This window comes from Muntiacus reevesi, chromosome 1 (genome assembly GCF_963930625.1).
Source record: "Muntiacus reevesi chromosome 1, mMunRee1.1, whole genome shotgun sequence".
Lineage (NCBI taxonomy): Eukaryota > Metazoa > Chordata > Mammalia > Artiodactyla > Cervidae > Muntiacus > Muntiacus reevesi.
This window is the reverse complement of record NC_089249.1, coordinates 91,811,646-91,831,043: the sequence shown is the minus strand read 5'-3', so window position 1 is coordinate 91,831,043 and position 19,398 is coordinate 91,811,646. Positions and strand designations below refer to the sequence as shown.

Sequence of the window (19,398 nt, the reverse complement as noted above, 5' to 3'; positions counted from 1 at the left end):
GAATGATTAAATAAATGGGGAAAAGTCTACTTTAGAGTGACAATAAAATTAGAAGAAATGATGAAGTTAGAAAAATCACTATTTTGTATCCATCATGATATATAGCTTCATTACCAATCAAAAACTTCCAATTAAAATTAAGTTACCATGATCTCAGAGTCTTAAAGGACTAAAAATTACTCTTATTCTCATTTCAAAAGTCATAAAAATTAACAAGTATTCAAAATAGCAAAAGAAATTTAGACACATTAAACACACACACACACACAGGGTTGGTCAAAAAGTTAGTATGGTTTTTCTGTACCATCTTACAGAAAAACCCAAACAAATATTTTGGCCCAACCCAATACTTCAACATAACCATCCTGGCACCTTGACCTTGGACTCCCCGGTTCCCAGAGCTGTCAGAAATAAACATCTATCGCATATGCGTATGTGTATGTGTGTGTGCGTGAGTGCATTCACTTAAATACAGTGAACTAGCCAAAACAGAAAGCGAGTTCTATTTTCTACTTTCCACTGAAATAGATCTGAAACTCTTACCTGGGCACAACAAATGAAAGCAATGGAAAGTGTCAGTAGGAAGACGGAAGACACAACCACATCTACTGATCGCTGCGGGCCCCGTCTCTAGAGAGTGAGACACAGGTTAGCGTTTCAGGTCCCCGCCGGAGACAGGTTAGGGGACCTAATCCTACTATGTTGGTGTGAAAACGAACATTTATAAGAAGTTTCTGACACAGGATTCTAATATATTTTGGACATCTTCAACTTTAATTAAGCTCTGAGATTCATGTCATTCAAGTTAAGGGTGTGACTGATTCACTAACACATTTTCAGCTGGAATGTTGCCCCAGAAGTCAGAAAAAGATGCAACATTCAGCTTATCACTCTGCCCTAAGAGTTTAAATTTTCTTTTCCCTTTCCAAGCCCTTATTTAATTAGCTCTTCCAGCTCAGCAGATGGATCACTCCCAATCTGGTGTCAAACAGGTGAGCTAGATGTCAGTCACTGATATAATCTGTCCAGAACATAGGACTAACCAGCCTAGTGAATATCTGCCATCAGAAATTTCAATGAGCATGTTTTCTGTGTATTATTGCAGATATTCCATGGTTAGTTAAAACTCACCTTTAGAAAGGAACGCAGTGATAACCATATCTTAATGTTCTCCACCTTTTTAAGTCTGAAATGAGGTATTTCATATTTCCTAGCTTTCCTGGCAGAAGTAATATGGCTGAAGAGTTTTGCAAATAAAAATCTCTAGAGGAGGTTAAAAAAAAAAAAACCACAAAGTGAAATGTATGTATGTGTCACTGTGTATATACTTATATAATTGTAAAATATTCCCAGCACATAAAAAATATTAAAAGAATCAAGTTCTGATCATTATGTATAATGTGCTTTCTGTAGCAACAGATTAATTGAGCTATTAACAATGCTTTTTCACTTCCTGTCTTAGTGACTTCTTCATGGGGGCTTCCCCAAAGGCTCAGTAGGCAGGAATCAGTAGTAGCAGGTAAGGAATCCACCTGCAATGCAGGAGACACAGAAAATGCGGGTTCAATCCCTGGGTCAGGAAGATGCCCTGGAGGAAGGCATGGCAACCCACTCCAGTATTCTTGCCTAAATTATTTCATGGACAGAGGAGCTTGTAGCTTGGACTACAGTCCAAAGGATCATAAAGAATTGGACACAACTGAACACACATGTACACATTCTTCGATATAGTACACTCTGGACATTTTCAAGGAATACACCTTGGAGACCGTTGTGAATCCCCACCTTGACAAATTCAAACATTTATACAAAATTTGAGCTTACTCCCAAATTACATTTCCATTCAAAAATTGTATTTTTTTGCACATATCACCAATATAATAAGCCCTCAATCCCAAACTCTTATCCAATTTCAATAAATTTATTTCTCACTTGGCCATTTTTCAGAAACATTTTCACCTTGGAATTACTACACACTCTACAGATATAAAACACATCGAGGCACATCAAGGAGCAGGTGCGAGCAATCAACTAGGCTCAGCCACTTACTCCTACGTATAGGCTCAGTAAAATTTCAGATTACAACATGTCATTTGTAAATAATCAATATCAGAAGTGTTAAACCCACAAATACCAAAAGTCCACTTATCAAGCCTCCACTGCCCATGTTAGCTTCTAGAGAGAGAACAAATTAAGACAACAAAATCAACCCAACAGAATATCACATAGAAAAAAAGAGGTGAGAAATTTTACTCAATTTTCTACTGACCTGTTTATATGTTCTCTCTGCCACACACATCATGAAAAAAAACATCCAGGTAAGACACAGTCGCTCAAAAAAGTTAATTATAGACAAAATAATAATAGGTGTAACAGGTGGTGCCCCACAAAAGAGAGTCAAGATCTCCTCAGCTGAGATGGACTTTAGCTGGTCAAGGCTCTTCTCACGGAACAGTCGGTGTAAAAAAGGGAAAAATGCTAATCCAATGGTGACGACATTTCCCAGCATCTGATAGCCTACTCCTTGCTGATATGCATTAACCTGGAAATTAATTTAAAACAGCTATCATTATTGCACAGCTATATGAGGTTGTGAAGCAGCATTTCTCAAATACTACCTAGATTATTATAAACTAAATCTGTTCTAAAAGAAATATAAATAAAAATGATGTACAGATGTATGACTTGTAGGATTAAATAAGAAATATTTGTAAAGTCTACCTGAATAATTGATCAGGCTCACAGAGACCTTTGTAACAAATTAAAAAACACACTACCAAGTGAAAACTGGCTACAAAATTTAAGGTACACAGACTTCTGTCTCAAAAACAGAGTCAATGTTTTGATCATTAAATACAATCTGAAATAGCTGTCTGTGTGTGCGTGTGTGTTCAGTTGGGCCCGACTCTTTGTGATCCTATGGACTGCAGTCCACCAGGATCCTCTGTCCATGGGATTTCCCAGGCAAGAATACTGGAGTGGGTTGCAATTTCCTTCTGCAATGAAATAGCTGCCGATTATAAAACAGATCTTTTGAAAAGTCTGAAAACTTATTAAACCTTACCCTGCTCATGATGATGCCACTTATTTCCAACACAGACATATCCATCTTTTTGCACTCATTCCCTTCCCAGATTATTGCACTAACTCGATCAGAGGCAGGACTTGAGTTCTGAAGCCAGAATAAATGGTTCTGAAAAGAAAAAAATAAATATTTCCATCCACTCATTCTTTCCTCCTTTAGCACTGTTTCCCTTTGTCCAGTTCCCAGGCCACACTCGCCAGTGCTCTGCCTTGTCATCCTGTCTCCTTCACAAAGCCCGTCACTCCAGTCACCTCCTCCACGATGCCGGCTTCTGGTCCTTTCTCTTCACTAAGCCAACTTCTTACCTGAAGAGAGGCTGTAAGTCTTCTGTGATGATGGGAGGTAGGATTCCATGATCTCTGAAGTTGCTCCCCACCTCTAAGCATATGGAAGTGAGGATAAGCTTGGTATATTCATGGGATATCAAGGAGGAGAGTATTTCCATAGCACCATGACTAGACCAGGGGTAGTAGGAAGTCGGGTAGGAGAGGCGCTAACAGGGCTTAGACATCACAGGAATGGTAAGGAGGTAAGCCTCTCTCTGGTCTAATCAGGACATGGAAAAGCATAGACAGCACAAGAGAAGGTCACTGTGAAAACAGCCCAGCACTTCCCTCTGCCATGTCATGTCTTGTTCTTTAAGTCCCAACTCAAGCCCATTTTATCAACATGTCCTCTCTGATGGCCACAAGTCTCTCTCTCTTCTCTCTCCCTTCTCTGAATCAATCAAAAGCCTGTACAGTCTACAGCAGACAAATCTGCATCTAATTATATGCTGCTGCTTTTATAGTGCCCTCTGCTTGTGTTCCATAAAATCATCTTATCCCCAAACTAATACATAAGTCATTTTTTTTAAAAGATCATATGGCATATTTCTTCTCCAACAACAATGCTCAGCACAATGCTGATGAGCATTTATGGATCTATTAACTGATTTAGCCAAAAAAATATTTATTAAGCAGTTACTATTAACAGGAACTACGTATATAATGGAGAACAAGACACAAGGTTCTTGCCATCAAGGAGTTTACAGACTTATAAAGGAGACATGATTAAATAAAGTTACTGCATAGTGTGATAAGGGAAGGGAAGAATGCTTTAGGAGCATATTAAAAAGACTCCCTAAGGAAGTATCAACTGAGCCAAGACCTGAAAGACAAAAGGGAGTGACCCAAGGAATGAGGACTGGAGAAAAATGTGCTTCAGGCAAATAAATCAGTTTGTGGAAAGACCCAGAAGTACATGAGGAAACTGGAAGAAGAAGTTCAATTGAGTCGAACTATACCATATGAGACTGTATCACAGCAAATAAACAGAAGCAAATAATCCAAAAGGAAAAAGAAAGCAGTTAAAGCATTGTAAGGGGAATGGCATCAGATCTGTACTTTTAAAAAACAATTTTAGTATTTTATTTTTTTAATTTTATTTAATTACTTGGCCGAGTTAGGTGATTGCTGCAGTGCGCGGGCTCTGCAGTTGTGGCGTGTGGGCTCCAGAGCCTGTGGACTCTCTAGTTGTGCTCACAGGCTTAGCTGCCCCAAGGCATGTGGGATCTTAGTTCCCTGACCGGGGATGGAACCCATGTTCTTTGCATTGCAAGGCAGATTCTTAACCACTGGACCACCAGGAGGTCCCAGATTTGTATTTCAGAAGCATCATTCCGGCTATAGTGTGGAAAATGAAGCAAAGGGAACAAGACTAGAGAAGCTGTTCTAAGCATCCAGATGAGAGCCATCCACTAAGCAGAGTGGACATAGATGAGCAGATGCAGATATTACACAGCAGAATCAAGAAAATGTGATGATAGATTAGATACAGGGGACGGCAGCCGGGGCGGGCGGGGAGCGCATTGAGAGGGGGCAGTGGTGGCATCAAGAATGGCCCCAAGGTTTCTGACTTGGGTGGTTAGTGGTGGTATTTAGAAATATGGGGACTAAAAGAAGAACATGTTAGGTGGGAGAACTGGGAAATGATGCACTCTATTTAACATGGTGAGTTTCATCTTAACCTAGTTATTCTTACATATGCCTTAAAATTATACCATAAATCCTAAAAGTACAAAGGTGGAAATCATCATGATGCTATGCATTACTACCAAAGGCTAATGTAATTTAGATGAGTCTTCAGACTGAATGGAAAGAATATTTAGATTCAAATTTTCATAGCAAAATTGGAGGGGAAAGTTTAAAACTTTAGTGATAAAGTGTAGGTTGTTTCCAGGTAGTTTAAGAAAATTGTATACATTTAATGAAGCAGAATGTTTTTCATTATAATGTATAACCTAAATCTAAGGTATCTTAGAATGAGGAAAATTCAATAATTAAACAAGTGAATATCCAACATCCACTATTTATTAAGTCATTGTGGAAAAAAAAAAAAGAAAAAAGAAAACTAAGAAGAAGAAAAAACAAAACTAAGAAGAGTCATGATCATTGGCATTAAACATAAGAAGGGCTGATATGAAAACCATTTTTTAATCATTCAGTCCAGCGAGCAGTGGGACAAGCTCATAAAATAATCACTGCAGCTCCACAAGTATTTAAGTAGAGGGTAATCATCTCTACTTAAATCATCTCTACTTAAAACCAATCATCTGACAGAAATAGTAATAACCAAGCTAACATGTACTGGCTGCTTACCCTTTGCCAAGATAGTGCTAAGCACTTTAAATTATCTCATTAGATATATCACAATGTTTCTAAGAAGTAGGAACTATTGTTACTACATGACAGAAAGTAAAAACATTTCTGAAGAATGAATTCCTAGATTGGAAGGTTGAAATAACCTAAGAATCCCCATTTCCAGGCTATCTGATTTTATGATACTAAAAGAGAACCTGAAATTAAAAGCATCACTTGCTTTATACATTATTAGAGAAGAAAGCAATGCCATCTCCTAGTAATTCACATAAAATACTGTGATATATCTGAAAATACAATATGAGGTTACTGCAACCTTGCTCGTATAAAGTATTCACTTTAAAGTATCCATTAGGATCATTCTAAGAAAAATAAGAAAAGGTATTAGGAAGAAACAGTTAGGTTAGGGGAATTAGAGAGTGCTTTCTTCTGAGTACTGAGTTCAACATCTTCACTTACAAATTACGCTCAATTTCTTCATCTCTAAATTAGGGATAATAAGGGTCCACCTTACAGGGTTATTGTAGAATTAAAAGAGATAATACGGTGCCTGTCACATGGTAAGTACACGGTAAACATTAAAGGTCAGTAAATCATCACCTTTACAGACCTGCTGGAAAACATCCTCTTTGGGATCCCGTTTGGTCCCTGAGTGATGGGAGTTCACATGTGCCCCCTCACTGTCGCTGGTGACAGATGACCGGCACTCAGGGCCATGCAGCAGGTCATCCCATAACATGTCCTCTGTCTCCGAGTCGTGGCGGGTGCTCTCCGAGTCTCTTCTCAACATGTTGAGGCTTCGAGAGCCACCACTCGTGCCAGACCTAGAGCCCTTTAAGGGAAAAACAAAAACCAAAAAAAAAATTTTTAACATTCCTTTTTAAAAACAACTATGTATCTGAAATAAAATGAAAACAAGGCACCTATGGTGATGACTGGCATGCTCTCATAAACTGATCACCATGCCTTTGTTGACAAGACTTCACATAACAATAATATACTTTCATATTTAAACGTGAACTCTGATGACTCTTAACAAACTATAAAAGAGGACTCTGAAAAGTATTGCCAAGTCATAGGATTGTTCAGCTGAGGTGCCCTGGGATGGGAGTGACTCCTGCAAACACATTCTGAGGGCCGCCTCTGGGAGTAGCTGTGGCTGAGCCTACTGGCACACCCAAAGTGTCTTCTACTCTAAATATTGTGAGCTTGACCATAGACACAATCACATCTGGGAACCCAGCCAAACAGGGAAAAGGGTAATCAAGAAGAGGAAAGTATGGACATTGTAGCTCTCCTGCAGTATAAACATAAATATGAAAGTTTTTCCACAACCCAAAAACCTTGCCAATCAAAAACTACCACCATCTGCTCCCCTCATCTCTGAATTATAATGTCCCAAATGTACAATGGGCTTCCCTGCTGGCTCAGATGGTAAAGAATCCACCTGCGATGTGGGAGACCTGGGTTCAATCCCTGGGTTGGGAAAATCCCCTGGAGAAGGACATGGCAACTCACTCCAGTATTCTTGTGTGGAGAAACCTCACAGAGCCAGTATAGTCCGTCGGGTTCCGAAGAGTCAGACACGACTGAGCAACTAAGCACAGCCCAGCAAATGTACAATATGTCCATTAGCTTTCATGATAAGCAGATTTACTGCTCCCATCTCTCATTTCTCAAATATCTGTCCTCATCAGCATCAAGGCCACTTACACAGAAACAATGCTTAAGGATAAACTCCATATTCCAAGTGAATATTAAGTGGGTTTCCCTGGTGGCTCAGACAGTAAAGAATCTGTGTGCAATGCATGAGACCTGGGTTCGATCTCTGGGTTGGGAAGACCCGTCGAGAAGGAAACGGTTAACCACTCCAGTATTCTGGCTCTCATCATCTAGGGATTGAGGAATCTCTTTCTGGGCATCATCTATGACACTTTTAAGATCAGGTCAAAGACAAAGAGCTCTTTCTTTTTCTTGGGCGACTAGTCACATAAAAGCTGATAGAATTAAAAAAAAAAAGGCTGCTAAATAGGCAGACAGTTGGAGGCAGAGGAAAAAGTGAAAGCGTTAGTCACTCAGTCATTTCTGACTCTCTGCGACCCTATGGACTGTAGCCCACCAAGCAGCTCTGTCCATGGAATTCTCCAGGCAAGAATACTGGAATGCATGAGTAGCCACTCCCTTCTCCAGGGAATTTTCCTGACCCAGGGATCAAATCCAGGTCTCCTGCATTGCAGGCAAATTCTTTACAATCTGAGACACCAGGGAAGCCCTTTACCCATTCCTTTTTTTTTTTTTCCAATTGGTTATCCTAAAGTTATGCGTATATTTACTAGCCCCCTCCTCTGCATCCAATAAAAAAAAAAAGGAATGGATAAACTTATTACATTCAAGAATATGCCTTGAAAAAGGATACATTACCTGACTGAAGGCTGCTGATTCAAACTCCGATTCAGCCAGACTATCTGAATCCCGCACAACAGGGCACCACTTGGAAGTGGTCTTCTTTACCTGCCAAAAATCAAGACCACAAACGACAGGAAAGTATGTTAAACACTTTGTTACTTGGGAATTAATACCTATACTTTAACAAACTAAAATAAAAATTACCTGAGTGTTTAGGTGTCTTGAAAGTATTGATTTTCTACTCTTAATTTCACAACCGTTGTCACTTGAGGCCCCTTCCACACTCCTCCGCAGTATCATCATCTGTGTCTGGGCTTCGCCGTCATCCTCACTTGACAGATCATCTGAAATCCCATTACCCAAACGCCTGAAAGACTCCTACAAAGAGAACGGCAATGTTCTCACAGGGGACCGCCCAGGACTCTAGTAAGCTGTGTGTATAAAAACTAAGAAGCAGTAAAAGTAAACTAAGCCAAAGCTGAACAAACCTACATATTCGTTGGTCTTAATAAAGAAAAATATTAAGCTTTCTTGAAACTAAATAATTTAAATAACATAGAGGTTAGAAGCACAGGCTTGAGTCAAAGTCAAGTCTGAATCACAGCTCTTCTGCTTATTAGCTATGTAATTTTAGATAAGTAATTAAATCTCTCTGGGCCTCAAGTTCCTCATTAGAAAGGTGATGACAATAAGTAAATAAATCCTTCTAAGATCAGGAACAAGACAAGGATGTCCACTCTCACCACTATTATTCAACATAGTTTTAGAAGTCCTAGCTACGGCAATTATAGAAGAAAAAGAAACAAAAGGAATCCAGATCAAAAAGAAGTAAAACTCTCACAGTCTGCAGATGACATGATACTACACATAGAAAACCCAAAAGAAACTATCAGAAAATTACTAGAGCTAATCAGTGAATTCAGCAAAGTGACAGGATACAGTCAATACACGGAAATCACTTACATTCCTATACACTAACAATGAAAAATCAGAAAGAGAAATTAAGGAATCAATATCATTCACCATTGCAACAAAGAGAATAAAATATCTAGGAATAAACCTATCTAAAGAGACAAAAGACCTGTATACAGAAAACTGTAAGATACCGATTAAAGAAATCAAAAACAACATAAACAGATGAAGAGATATTTCATGTTCCTGGGTAGGAAGAATCAATATTGTGAAAATGACTATACTACCAAATGCAATCTACAGATTCAATGTGATCCCTATCAAAATTACCAATGGCATTTTTCACAGAACTAGAATGAAAAATTTCACAACTTATATGGAGACACAAAAGACCCTGAGTAGCCAAAGCAGTCTTGAGAAAGAAGAATGGAGCTGGAGGAATCAACCTTTCTGACTTCAGGCTATACCACAAAGCTACAGTCATCAAGACAGTATGGTACTGACACAAAAACAGAAATATAGACCAATGGAACAAGATAAAGAACCCAGAGATAAACCCACACACCTACGGGTACCTTATTTTTGACAAAGGAGGCAAGAATATACAATGGGGCAAAGACAGTCTCTTCAATAAGTGAGACATCTGGACATCTACGTGCAAAAGAATGAAATTAGAAGACTACCTAACACCAAACACAAAGCTAAACTCAAAATGGATTCAAGACCTAAACCTAAGACCAGAAGCTATTAAACTCTTAAGAGGAAAACACAGGCAGAACACTCGATGACATAAATCAAAGCAAGATCTTCTATGACCCACCTCCTAGATTAATGGAAATAAAAACAAGAATAAACAAGTGGAACCTAATGAAACTTAAAAGCTTTTGCACAGCAAAGGAAACTACAGACAAAGCGAAAAGACAATCCTCAGAATGGGAGAAAATAATAGCAAAGGAAACAACTGACAAAGAATTTCCAAAATATATAAGCAGCTTATACAGCTCAATACTAGAAAAGCAAAGAACCCAATCAAAAAGTGGGAAAGGCATCTGAAGAGACATTTCTCCAAAGAGGACATACAGATGGCTAACAAGCACATGAAAAGATGCTCAACATCACTCATTACTAGAGAAATGCAAATCAAAACTACAATGAGATACCACCTAACAACAGTCAGAATGGCCATCATCAAAAAGTCTATAAACAATAAATGCTGGAGAGGGTGTGGAGAAAAAGGAACACTCTTGCATTGCTGGTGGGAATGTAAACTTATACAGCCACTATGGAAGTCGGTATGGAGATTCCTTAAAAAGCTAGGAATAAAACCAGCACATGACCCAGCAATTCCACTCCTAGGCATATACCCTGATGAAACCAAAATTAGAAAAAGACATGTGTACCCTAATGTTCACTGCAGCACTATCTACAATAGCTAGAACATGCAAGCAACCTAGATGTCCACTGACAGATAAATGGATAAAGAAGCTGTGGTACATATATACAATGGAACACTACTCAGCCTTCCTGAGGAGTTCCTTCCATAAAAAGGAATGCATCTGAATCTGTTCTAATGAGGTGGATGAACCTAGACCCTATTATACAGAGTGAAGTAAGTCAAGAAGAGAAATATAAATACCGTATACTGACACATATATGTGGAATCTAAAGAGATGGCCCTGATGATTTATTTTCAGGGCAGGAATGGAGAAACAGACATAGAGAACAGACCTGTGGACGTGGAGGGAGGAGAGGATGGAGAAGGGGAGATTATGGAGAAATTTACAATACCATATGTAAAGTAGACAGCCAATGGGAATTGGCTATATGACTCAGGGAACTCAAACAAGGGCTCTGTGACAACCTGTAGGGGTGGGATGGGGAGGGAGGTAGGAGGGAGGTCTGGGAGGAAGGGGACATGGGTGTACCTATAGCTGATTCTTATTGATGTATGACGGAAAACCACAAAATTCTGTAAAGCAATTATCCTTCCATTAAAACATTTTTTAAAAAATAAAAGCATCTATCTCACAGAACTGTTGAAGCAATTAAGTGAGTTACTACATGTAAATCACTTAGAATAGTGCCTGACTGCAGTAATGGCTCAAAAAACTTAGCTCTTTTTATAATTCATAAATGCCACAGTCTAACAAATAGGAAAATATTGCATGACGAAAACATAAAAGTATTGTTATTTTTAGACATAAAGCAGAATAACAGCTCTATATAAACATAAAAATATTTTACCAAAGCTTAACACACACTATCCCTGCCTCTCTGGAAGATGACATGGCAGCCTCTACACCAATCTGTTCATTGAATCTACCAGCCTCCTCCTAAGTCTGGACCAGGGGCAGATAAAACAACAAGCTCTGGCCCTAGAAATTGGAAGAATAAGGTAAAATCTTCATATTACACTTCAAGGTGTTCTCCTTTTCATGTCCTTTGGTTTTACATTTCAAATGACACAAATCTATTAGAATCTTTTGTGTGCTTTCAGTAGAGTCTAAGAATAGAAAATTTTACACAAGAAAAGGACCAGGTGATATTTATACTCATCTAAATCTTACCCTATGGCCCTTTTCTCCATCGGAAAATTTTGCTTTCTCTCTTGTTTGCCACATTCTGATCTCTGGTCGACACTGTCTCTTCTTGATGATAGGATGCAGACAACCTGAATCATAGTCAGTTTCCGTCCCTCTGTTACATATTAATTTAACTCTTTTCATCCTATTTTTTTAAAGGAAAAAAAAATGATTAATAATTAGTTTTCTGAAAGTAGTGTCTTTCATGAAACCACTTTTCTTCTGAGGAGTAGAATATGTTAATCTGGAAATCAAGAAGATTCAGAAATCGTGTTTTTCAGGCTCTCCAGCTTTCCTAAGGGTGTAGGAAGTCAGAATATAGTTTTCTCTCTAGTCTCCAAAGACTTGGGTCAGTTAATTGAGAGGAATCCTGTTCTTTTTGGTTTTGCAAGGAAGTAGGTTCACAGTCTTCCTCTCAAACACAAAGCCAACCCCTCCCTCACATTGCCTGTTTCTGCCACTTCACAGGATGTCTTTCCCTCTTCTGTCCTTCAAAGCCCAGTAACTCTCAGCTCTTCCATGACTCCTGCCTACTGTTTCACTCCAGAATGATCATTCCATTTACTGAACTGCATGGCCTTTAGTCAGCATGATGCCATTTATGATGTTTTTACATTGTTGTGACTGCCTCATACCTGCTAGTTTTACTTTCCTAATAAGATGGTAAATCACTGAGAAGAGGAACGTGCAGTGCCCAGCAAAATGTTCAGCACAAAGAACTCAAATGCTTCAATGAAACAGTGTCAACTTTAGAAAAATATGTGGACACAATTTGTCTTCAAAAATGAAGCTGCAGAACACTTTACTTTTGAGTCACAAACATTAATATATGACAAAAATAAGTACTTCCTCGAGTCACAGTACCACTGTCATGACCTACAAAATCATGAAGGAGGTTGAAGCTACCCTAAATTCATCTCCCTTTCTGTCCTACAGCCCACTGACACCAGCCTCCTGCCCTGCATCCCACACCTAAAGAGGAACCAGCTTTCACAGTAAAAAAATACCTCATCTCTTAAAAATCCTTCTTTCTCTCAAGACGTTTGCCAATATGGCTTGAAATATTTAATCTTTTAGAGTATTTATATTTCTGTAATCTTGTGGTCTAAAAAGCCATTAACGATCAAACAGAATGACACTTTTATGGTAGGTAACTGGACTTACGGGTAATACAGCAGACACTGGTGACCCTGTGAATAAGCAAATCATTCTAGAACTTTAAAAACTCACACCACTATGATAATATGCTTACACTGCATACTCCTAAAACCTCATCAGGTTATATACTATGCAAACACTAAAGTGAACACAGAAACAAGTAAAACTTCCATTTTATAGGAAGCATTAATAAGTATTAATTTGGTGAAAATGTGAAAACTGGGAAGTATTAATAAGTGGGAAGTATTAATAAGACTTCCCACCTGTTGCCAAAGAGAGTCCTCCAAAAACTACCATTAAGGGGTGCAGATTCCAAAGTTTCCACTCCTCTGGCTTTATCAGAGGAGTTATTTCCATTTTCTCGGCTCCCATCACCATTCACAGTTTTTCGTAATTTTCTACAAAAAAATATTTCAACAACTTCAGATTATTCAAGACCTTTTCTATTTCCGCTTAGAATATCCCTACCATTTACCACCTGAAATTAAGTACAATGAACTTCTCATAATGAGGATAAATTATGCATGAACATTTCTGATTTAAGGACAAAAACAGATTCCAAAGATACCAAAGGGTATCATTTTGTTCATTCATTAAAGAAATAGAACTGTTATTCAAAAACATTACTAGCAGGAAAATTTTCTTATATATGACCAATAGTCTTTTCAGGAAACAAACACTAAAAAAAAACGAACAATTTCTTTAAATATAGATGTCAGAAATCTACCCATTTGGCACATTTAATCAGGGAAACATGAAATAATAGCAAGCGATCATTTTTTTTGGATATCCTATGCAGTGAAAAGATATATCCTATAAATACCAATGAGACACAGCAAAATATTTAATTTCTTTAGAAAACATTAAATCAATTAAACTGAATTTTCAAGGAATATTCTTTTCTGGTGGGGAAAAAAACATGTTTATAAAATAACATTCAAAAATAAGTATAAATATGCTGAAATTCGTTGCACCAAATGAAAAAACCTTACACAGTAACTCCTTGCGGGAACAAAAACCTGTCAGTACTCTAGGGAAAGATGACTTGTGGAAGATAATACCATATATGCTTTAAAAACATTTAACAGTTCCAAAACCCACACATAGCACATGATCAATAAAGACATGACATGAATCCTATGGGTAGACAAGTTAAATCTTTATTAAAAGTTTAGAACATATAGAAATCAATTTATTGAAAAAAGGTAAGAACATTAATACCATTAATCAGACACACTAAGATCCTTGTATATAGTGAATTTTCATCAAATTTTAAGACTGAATTGTGAAGAATGCTTTACCAAAATCATTATTTAAGGTAAATTTTAGTAAAGAATAATACAGTATAGGAATTTTCCTTTTAAACAACTGTACTGAATGACCCCCTCCCGATTAAAAGTTTATGACAAAGTTTCTTGGCATCAGGGAGAAAAGTAAAAGTGAAGCATTCATTTCTTCTAGCCAAAAAAATAATGAAAAATATATGCAAAAGAGGAAGACTTTTTATTAATTTACTCCCAAGATTTTGTTCTACAATGCCTCTCCCAGAAAATACACAACCACAAGTGTAACTTCTTATCTCACCTTCTTCTCCGATTTCCGTTGTTCCCTGATGGCCTTGTTATCTGAGTAGACACAATTTGACAGTGGACAGTTCCCATGAGTAACATAAGGCACAAGGGTCCGAGGACTTCACTTACATTCACGATAGGCATCATAAAATATAACACGAGTGCTATCACTGAAAAGAAAAGGTTTCAAAATGGAAACCATTAGAGCTCATCTTTAAAATCAGTTCTAATAACCACACAGATTATTTCTCCAAAAATCTATCATGTAAAAAGTATACAAGTGAAAGCACATAATTTCCTTCAATACAATCCACCTGCACATTAGCTAGGTGAAAATCTGAAGCCCTACATCACAGAGCAAGTGAAGAATGATGTGTCCAGAGGATACGCCTTTCTGGCAATATGATAATCTAGGTATTTCTAGGTATTTCCACCACAAAACAACTAGCTGCCGTATAATCCTTTGTATTGTTGCTCTGCTCAGAGGAATAGTATTTTCCAAGGCCCAGAGTTATATGTAGCAATTAGTAGATCTAAGATTTGAACCCAGGCAGCTAGGCTCCAGAGTCTTTTTTGGGAGGGGGGGGTGGGTGTTGCACAGTGTGACATGTGAGATCTTAGTTCTCAAACCAGTGATAGAACCCAGGCCCCTGGAGTGGAAGCTTGGAGCCCTAACCACTAGACCAGTAGGGAACTCCTAGAGTCCTTAATGTTAACTGCTATGCTACATTGCCTCTTCATGTGTATGAAATATCCAAAGATATAAAAAATGAAATAAACAGAAAAATATTGCAAATTATCTCCCAAAACTTCCAGATACAAATTTACAGATTAGTTCTTTCAGACTTGAACATAAAGATGATTCTTGTGCTATATGAACTTTTCTATGTGGAGAAAAATTAATTTCATTCCCTAATACCCTGAAGAGCATTCTTGCCTTGAAAATCCCATTAACAGTATGAAAAGGTAAAAATATATGATACTGAAAGATGAACCTCCCAGGTCAGCAGGTGTCCAATATGCCACTGGAGAAGAAGAGATAAATAGCTCCAGAAGGAATGAAGAGGCTGAGCCAAAGTGGAAATGACGCCCAGTGGTGGATGTGTCGGGTGGTGAAAGTAAGGTTCGATGCTGTAAAGACCAATATTGCATAGGAACCTGGAATGTTAGGTCCATAAATCAAGGTAAATTGGAAATAGTCAAACAAGAGATGGCAAGAGTGAACATCGAAGGAGTGAAGGGCTGAAGACACTGAGATATCGCGGCCGTGCTGGAAAATAACAACAGCAATACACGTTCCACCCTCCTCTCTGCCCGGACAAAATAACCCTTAAGCAACAGAAAAACAAAAACATTTCAAACTAAAAAACTAAGGATTTCTCACCAAAGGCCTGCATTACTTCTATTCCTTAAAATGTGGACCCTCACGAAGGAATGAAGAGTATTGCAAATGGTAAATACCTTGGTAAAATTAAAGACAATTTGTCATTTTACTCTACTTAAAATGTACAGACTGGTTTAAAACAAAAATTGTTATCTTGTGGGGTTTATAACATAGGTACTTATAATACATATGGCAACTATATTGTAAAGGGCAGGGGTATTAAATGAACCTAGAAAACTGCAAGGTTTTTATACAATAGGCAAAGTGCCCAGGTTCATTGCTTGAGACTAAGGAAAGACATGGAATGCTGAGAGTGCCTTTAGATCAAGTCATTACTCTCTTAGGTATTAGCCAAGAGAAATGAAAGCATATGTGCACACAAACATTTGTATCTGAATACTCATAGTAGTTATATGTGGAATAGTCCCATATTGAAAAAAATTCAAATATCCATCAACAGGTGAAAATACAAACAATGTCCTATTCAGAAAAATGGAATGCTACTCAACAATGGGAATCAAGTACTGATGCATACAACAACATGAGTGAATTTCAAAATAATTTTCCTAATAAGTCAATCAAAAAAAGAGCACAGATTTTATTCTATTTATATAAAATTCTAGAAAGTACAAACTAATCTGTATTAGTATAAAGCTGATAAGTGATTTCTAGGAGAGAACAAAGGAGACACAGGAGAGGGATAAATTATAAATGAGCAAATGAAAACTTCGGGGAATGGTGGATCTGCTCATTACCTTGATTTATTATACCTTGATTATATTTTCACAGGTGTATATATATGTCAATCGCATTGCACTGTATACTTTAAATAAATTCTTCTTATTATACATCCAAAAAAAAGTGTGAAAATCAACATTTTAGATATCAGTGAACATTTTAAAATGGACAGGAATGGGCGAATTTAATTCCAATGAACATTATATCTACTACTGTGGGCAAGAAATCCTTAGAGGAATAGAGTGGCCTTCATAGTCAACAAAAGAGTTCAAAATGCAGTACTTGGATGCAATCTCAAAAACGACAGAATCACCTTGGTTCATTTTCAAGGCAAACCATTCAACATCACAGTAATCTAAGTCTATGCCCCAATCACTAATGCCGAAGAAGAAGAATGGTTCCAATGAAGATCTACAAGACCTCCTTGAACTAACAGCAAAAATGATGTCCTTTTCATCATAGGGGATTGGAAGGCAAAAGTAGGAGGTTAAGAGATACCTGGAGTAACAGGCAAGTTTGGCCTTGAAGTACAAGATGAAATAGGGCAAAGGCTAATAGCTTTGCCAAGAGAATGCACTTGTCGTAGCAAACACCCTCTTCCAACAACACAAGAGATGACTCTACACATGGACATCACTAGATGGTCAGTAGCAAAATCAGATTGATTATATTCCTTGCAGTCGAAAATTGAGAAGATGTATACAGTCAGCAAAAACAAGACCTGGAGCTGACTGTGGCTCAGATCATGAGCTCTTTATTTAAGAATTTAAGTCTGCAAAATTCAGACTTAAATTGACGAAAGAAGAGAAAAACCACTAGGCCATTCAGGTATGACCTAAGTCAAATCCTTTCTGATTATAGAATGGAAGTGACAAACAGATTCAAAGGATAGGATCTGATAGAGTCCGTGAAGAACTATGAATGGAGGGTCATAACATTGTACAGGAGGTGGTGACCAAAACATACCCAAGAAAAAGAAATGCAAAAAGGCAAAATGGTTGTCTGAGGAGGCCTTAAAGTAGCTGAGAAGAGATGAGAAGCTAAAGGTAAAGGAGAAAAGGAAAGATATACCCATCTGAATGTAGAGTTTCAAAGAATATCAATAAGAGATAAGAAAGCCTTAAGTGAACAGTGCAAAGAAACAGGGGAAAACAATAGAATGGGAAAGACTAGAGATCTTTTCAAGAAAATTAGAGATAACAAGGGAACATTTCATGCAAAGATGGGCACAGTGAAGGACAGAAACCTATGGACCTAACAGAAGCATGAGATATTAAAAAGAGGTGGCAAGAATACACAAAAAAACTGTACAAAAAAGGTCTTAATGACCTAAATAACTTTGATGGTATGGTCACTTACCCAGAGCCAGACATTCTGGAGTGTGAGTCAAATGGGCCTTAGGCAGCATTACTATAAACAAAACTAGTGGAGGTGATGGAATTCCAGTTGAGCTATTTCAAATTCTAAAAGATGATGCTGTGAAAGTGCTGCACTCAATATGCCAGCAAATTTGGAAAACTCGGCAGTGGCCACAGTTTTCAGGTCAGTTTTCATTCCAATCCCAAAGAAGGGCAATGCCAAAGAATATTCAAACTACCACACAATTGCACTCACTTCACATGCTAGCAAGGAAATGCTCAAAAAAATCCTTCAAGTCAGGCTTCAACAGTACGTGAATCAGCAACTTTCAGATGTACAAACTGGATTAAGAAAAGGTGGAGGAACCAGAGATTAAATTGCCAAAATCCATTGGATCATAGAAAAATAAGAGAATTCCAGAAAACTTTTTGCTTCACTGACTACATCAAAGCCTTTGACTGTGTGGATCACAACAAACTATCAAATTCTTCAAGAGATGGGAATACCAGACCACCTTATCTGCCTCCTGAGAAATGTGTATGTAGATCAAGAAGCAACACTTAGAACCAAACATGGAACAAAACTGGTCCAAAATTGGGAAAGGAGTACATCAAGGCTGCATATTGTCACCCTAATTATTTAACTTATATGCACAGTACATCATGCAAAATGTCAGGCTGGATGAAACACAAGCTGGAATCAAGATTGCTGGAAGAAATATCAATAACCTCAGATATGTATATGACACCACCCAAATGGCAGAAAGTGAAGAGGAATTAAAGAACCTCTTGATGGAGGTAAAAGAGACGACTGAAAAAGCTGGCTTAAAACTCAACATTCAAAAAACTAAAATCATGGCATCTGGTCCCATCACTTCATGGCAAATAGATGGGGAAAAGATTGAAACAGTGACAGACTATTTTCTTGGGCCCCAAAATCACTGTGATGGTGACTGCTGCCATGAAATTAAAAGACACTTGCTCCTTGGAAGAAAAGCTATGACAAACCTAGACAGTGTATTTAAAAGCAGAGACATCACTCACTTTGTAGACAAAGGTCCATCTAATCAAAGCTATGGTTTTTCCAGCAATCATGTATGGATGTGAGAGTTGGACCATAAAGAAGGCTGAGTGCTGAAGAACTGATGCTTTTGAACTGTGGTGTTGGAGAAGACTCTTGAGTCCCGAGGCCAGTAAGGAGATCAAGCCAGTCATCCTAAAGGAAATCAGTACTGAAAGTTCATTAGAAGGACTGATGCTGAAGCTGAAGCTCCAACACTTTGGCCATTTGATGTGAAGAGACTATTTGCTGCTAAAGACCCTGATGCTGGGAAAGACTGAGGGCAGCAGAAAGGGGAGGCAGATGAGGAGATGGTTGAATGGCATTACTGACTCAGTGACGTGAGTTTGAGCAAATTCCGGGAGATAGTCAAGGACAGGGAAGCCTGGCATGCTGCAGTCCATGGGGTTGCAAAGAGTCAGACATGACTGAGCGACTGAACAACAATACCCTGATAACCAACAAACAGAACAACAGCAAGAAAACAATAAACTACAGACCTTGC

The 19,398-nt window shown here is 38.0% G+C and overlaps 1 protein-coding gene across 3 annotated transcripts in view; it reads right to left on the bottom strand.

Annotated features, from left to right (window-relative positions):
- Window positions 1–19,398, bottom strand: part of PHTF1 (putative homeodomain transcription factor 1) — a 68,547-nt gene that overhangs the window by 13,794 nt on the left and 35,355 nt on the right. For 2 of the 3 annotated variants that reach the window (XM_065906749.1, XM_065906764.1), the window contains exons 6-15: window positions 14,367–14,523; window positions 13,046–13,180; window positions 11,610–11,769; window positions 8,335–8,508; window positions 8,146–8,235; window positions 6,335–6,556; window positions 3,065–3,193; window positions 2,270–2,542; window positions 1,132–1,263; window positions 544–630 (exon numbers count right to left, since the gene is read on the bottom strand). In XM_065906749.1, the coding sequence (XP_065762821.1) occupies window positions 544–630; window positions 1,132–1,263; window positions 2,270–2,542; window positions 3,065–3,193; window positions 6,335–6,556; window positions 8,146–8,235; window positions 8,335–8,508; window positions 11,610–11,769; window positions 13,046–13,180; window positions 14,367–14,523 (1,559 nt within the window). The remainder of the gene's footprint in view (window positions 1–543; window positions 631–1,131; window positions 1,264–2,269; window positions 2,543–3,064; window positions 3,194–6,334; window positions 6,557–8,145; window positions 8,236–8,334; window positions 8,509–11,609; window positions 11,770–13,045; window positions 13,181–14,366; window positions 14,524–19,398) is intronic. The other variant, XM_065906757.1, reaches the window with a different exon arrangement.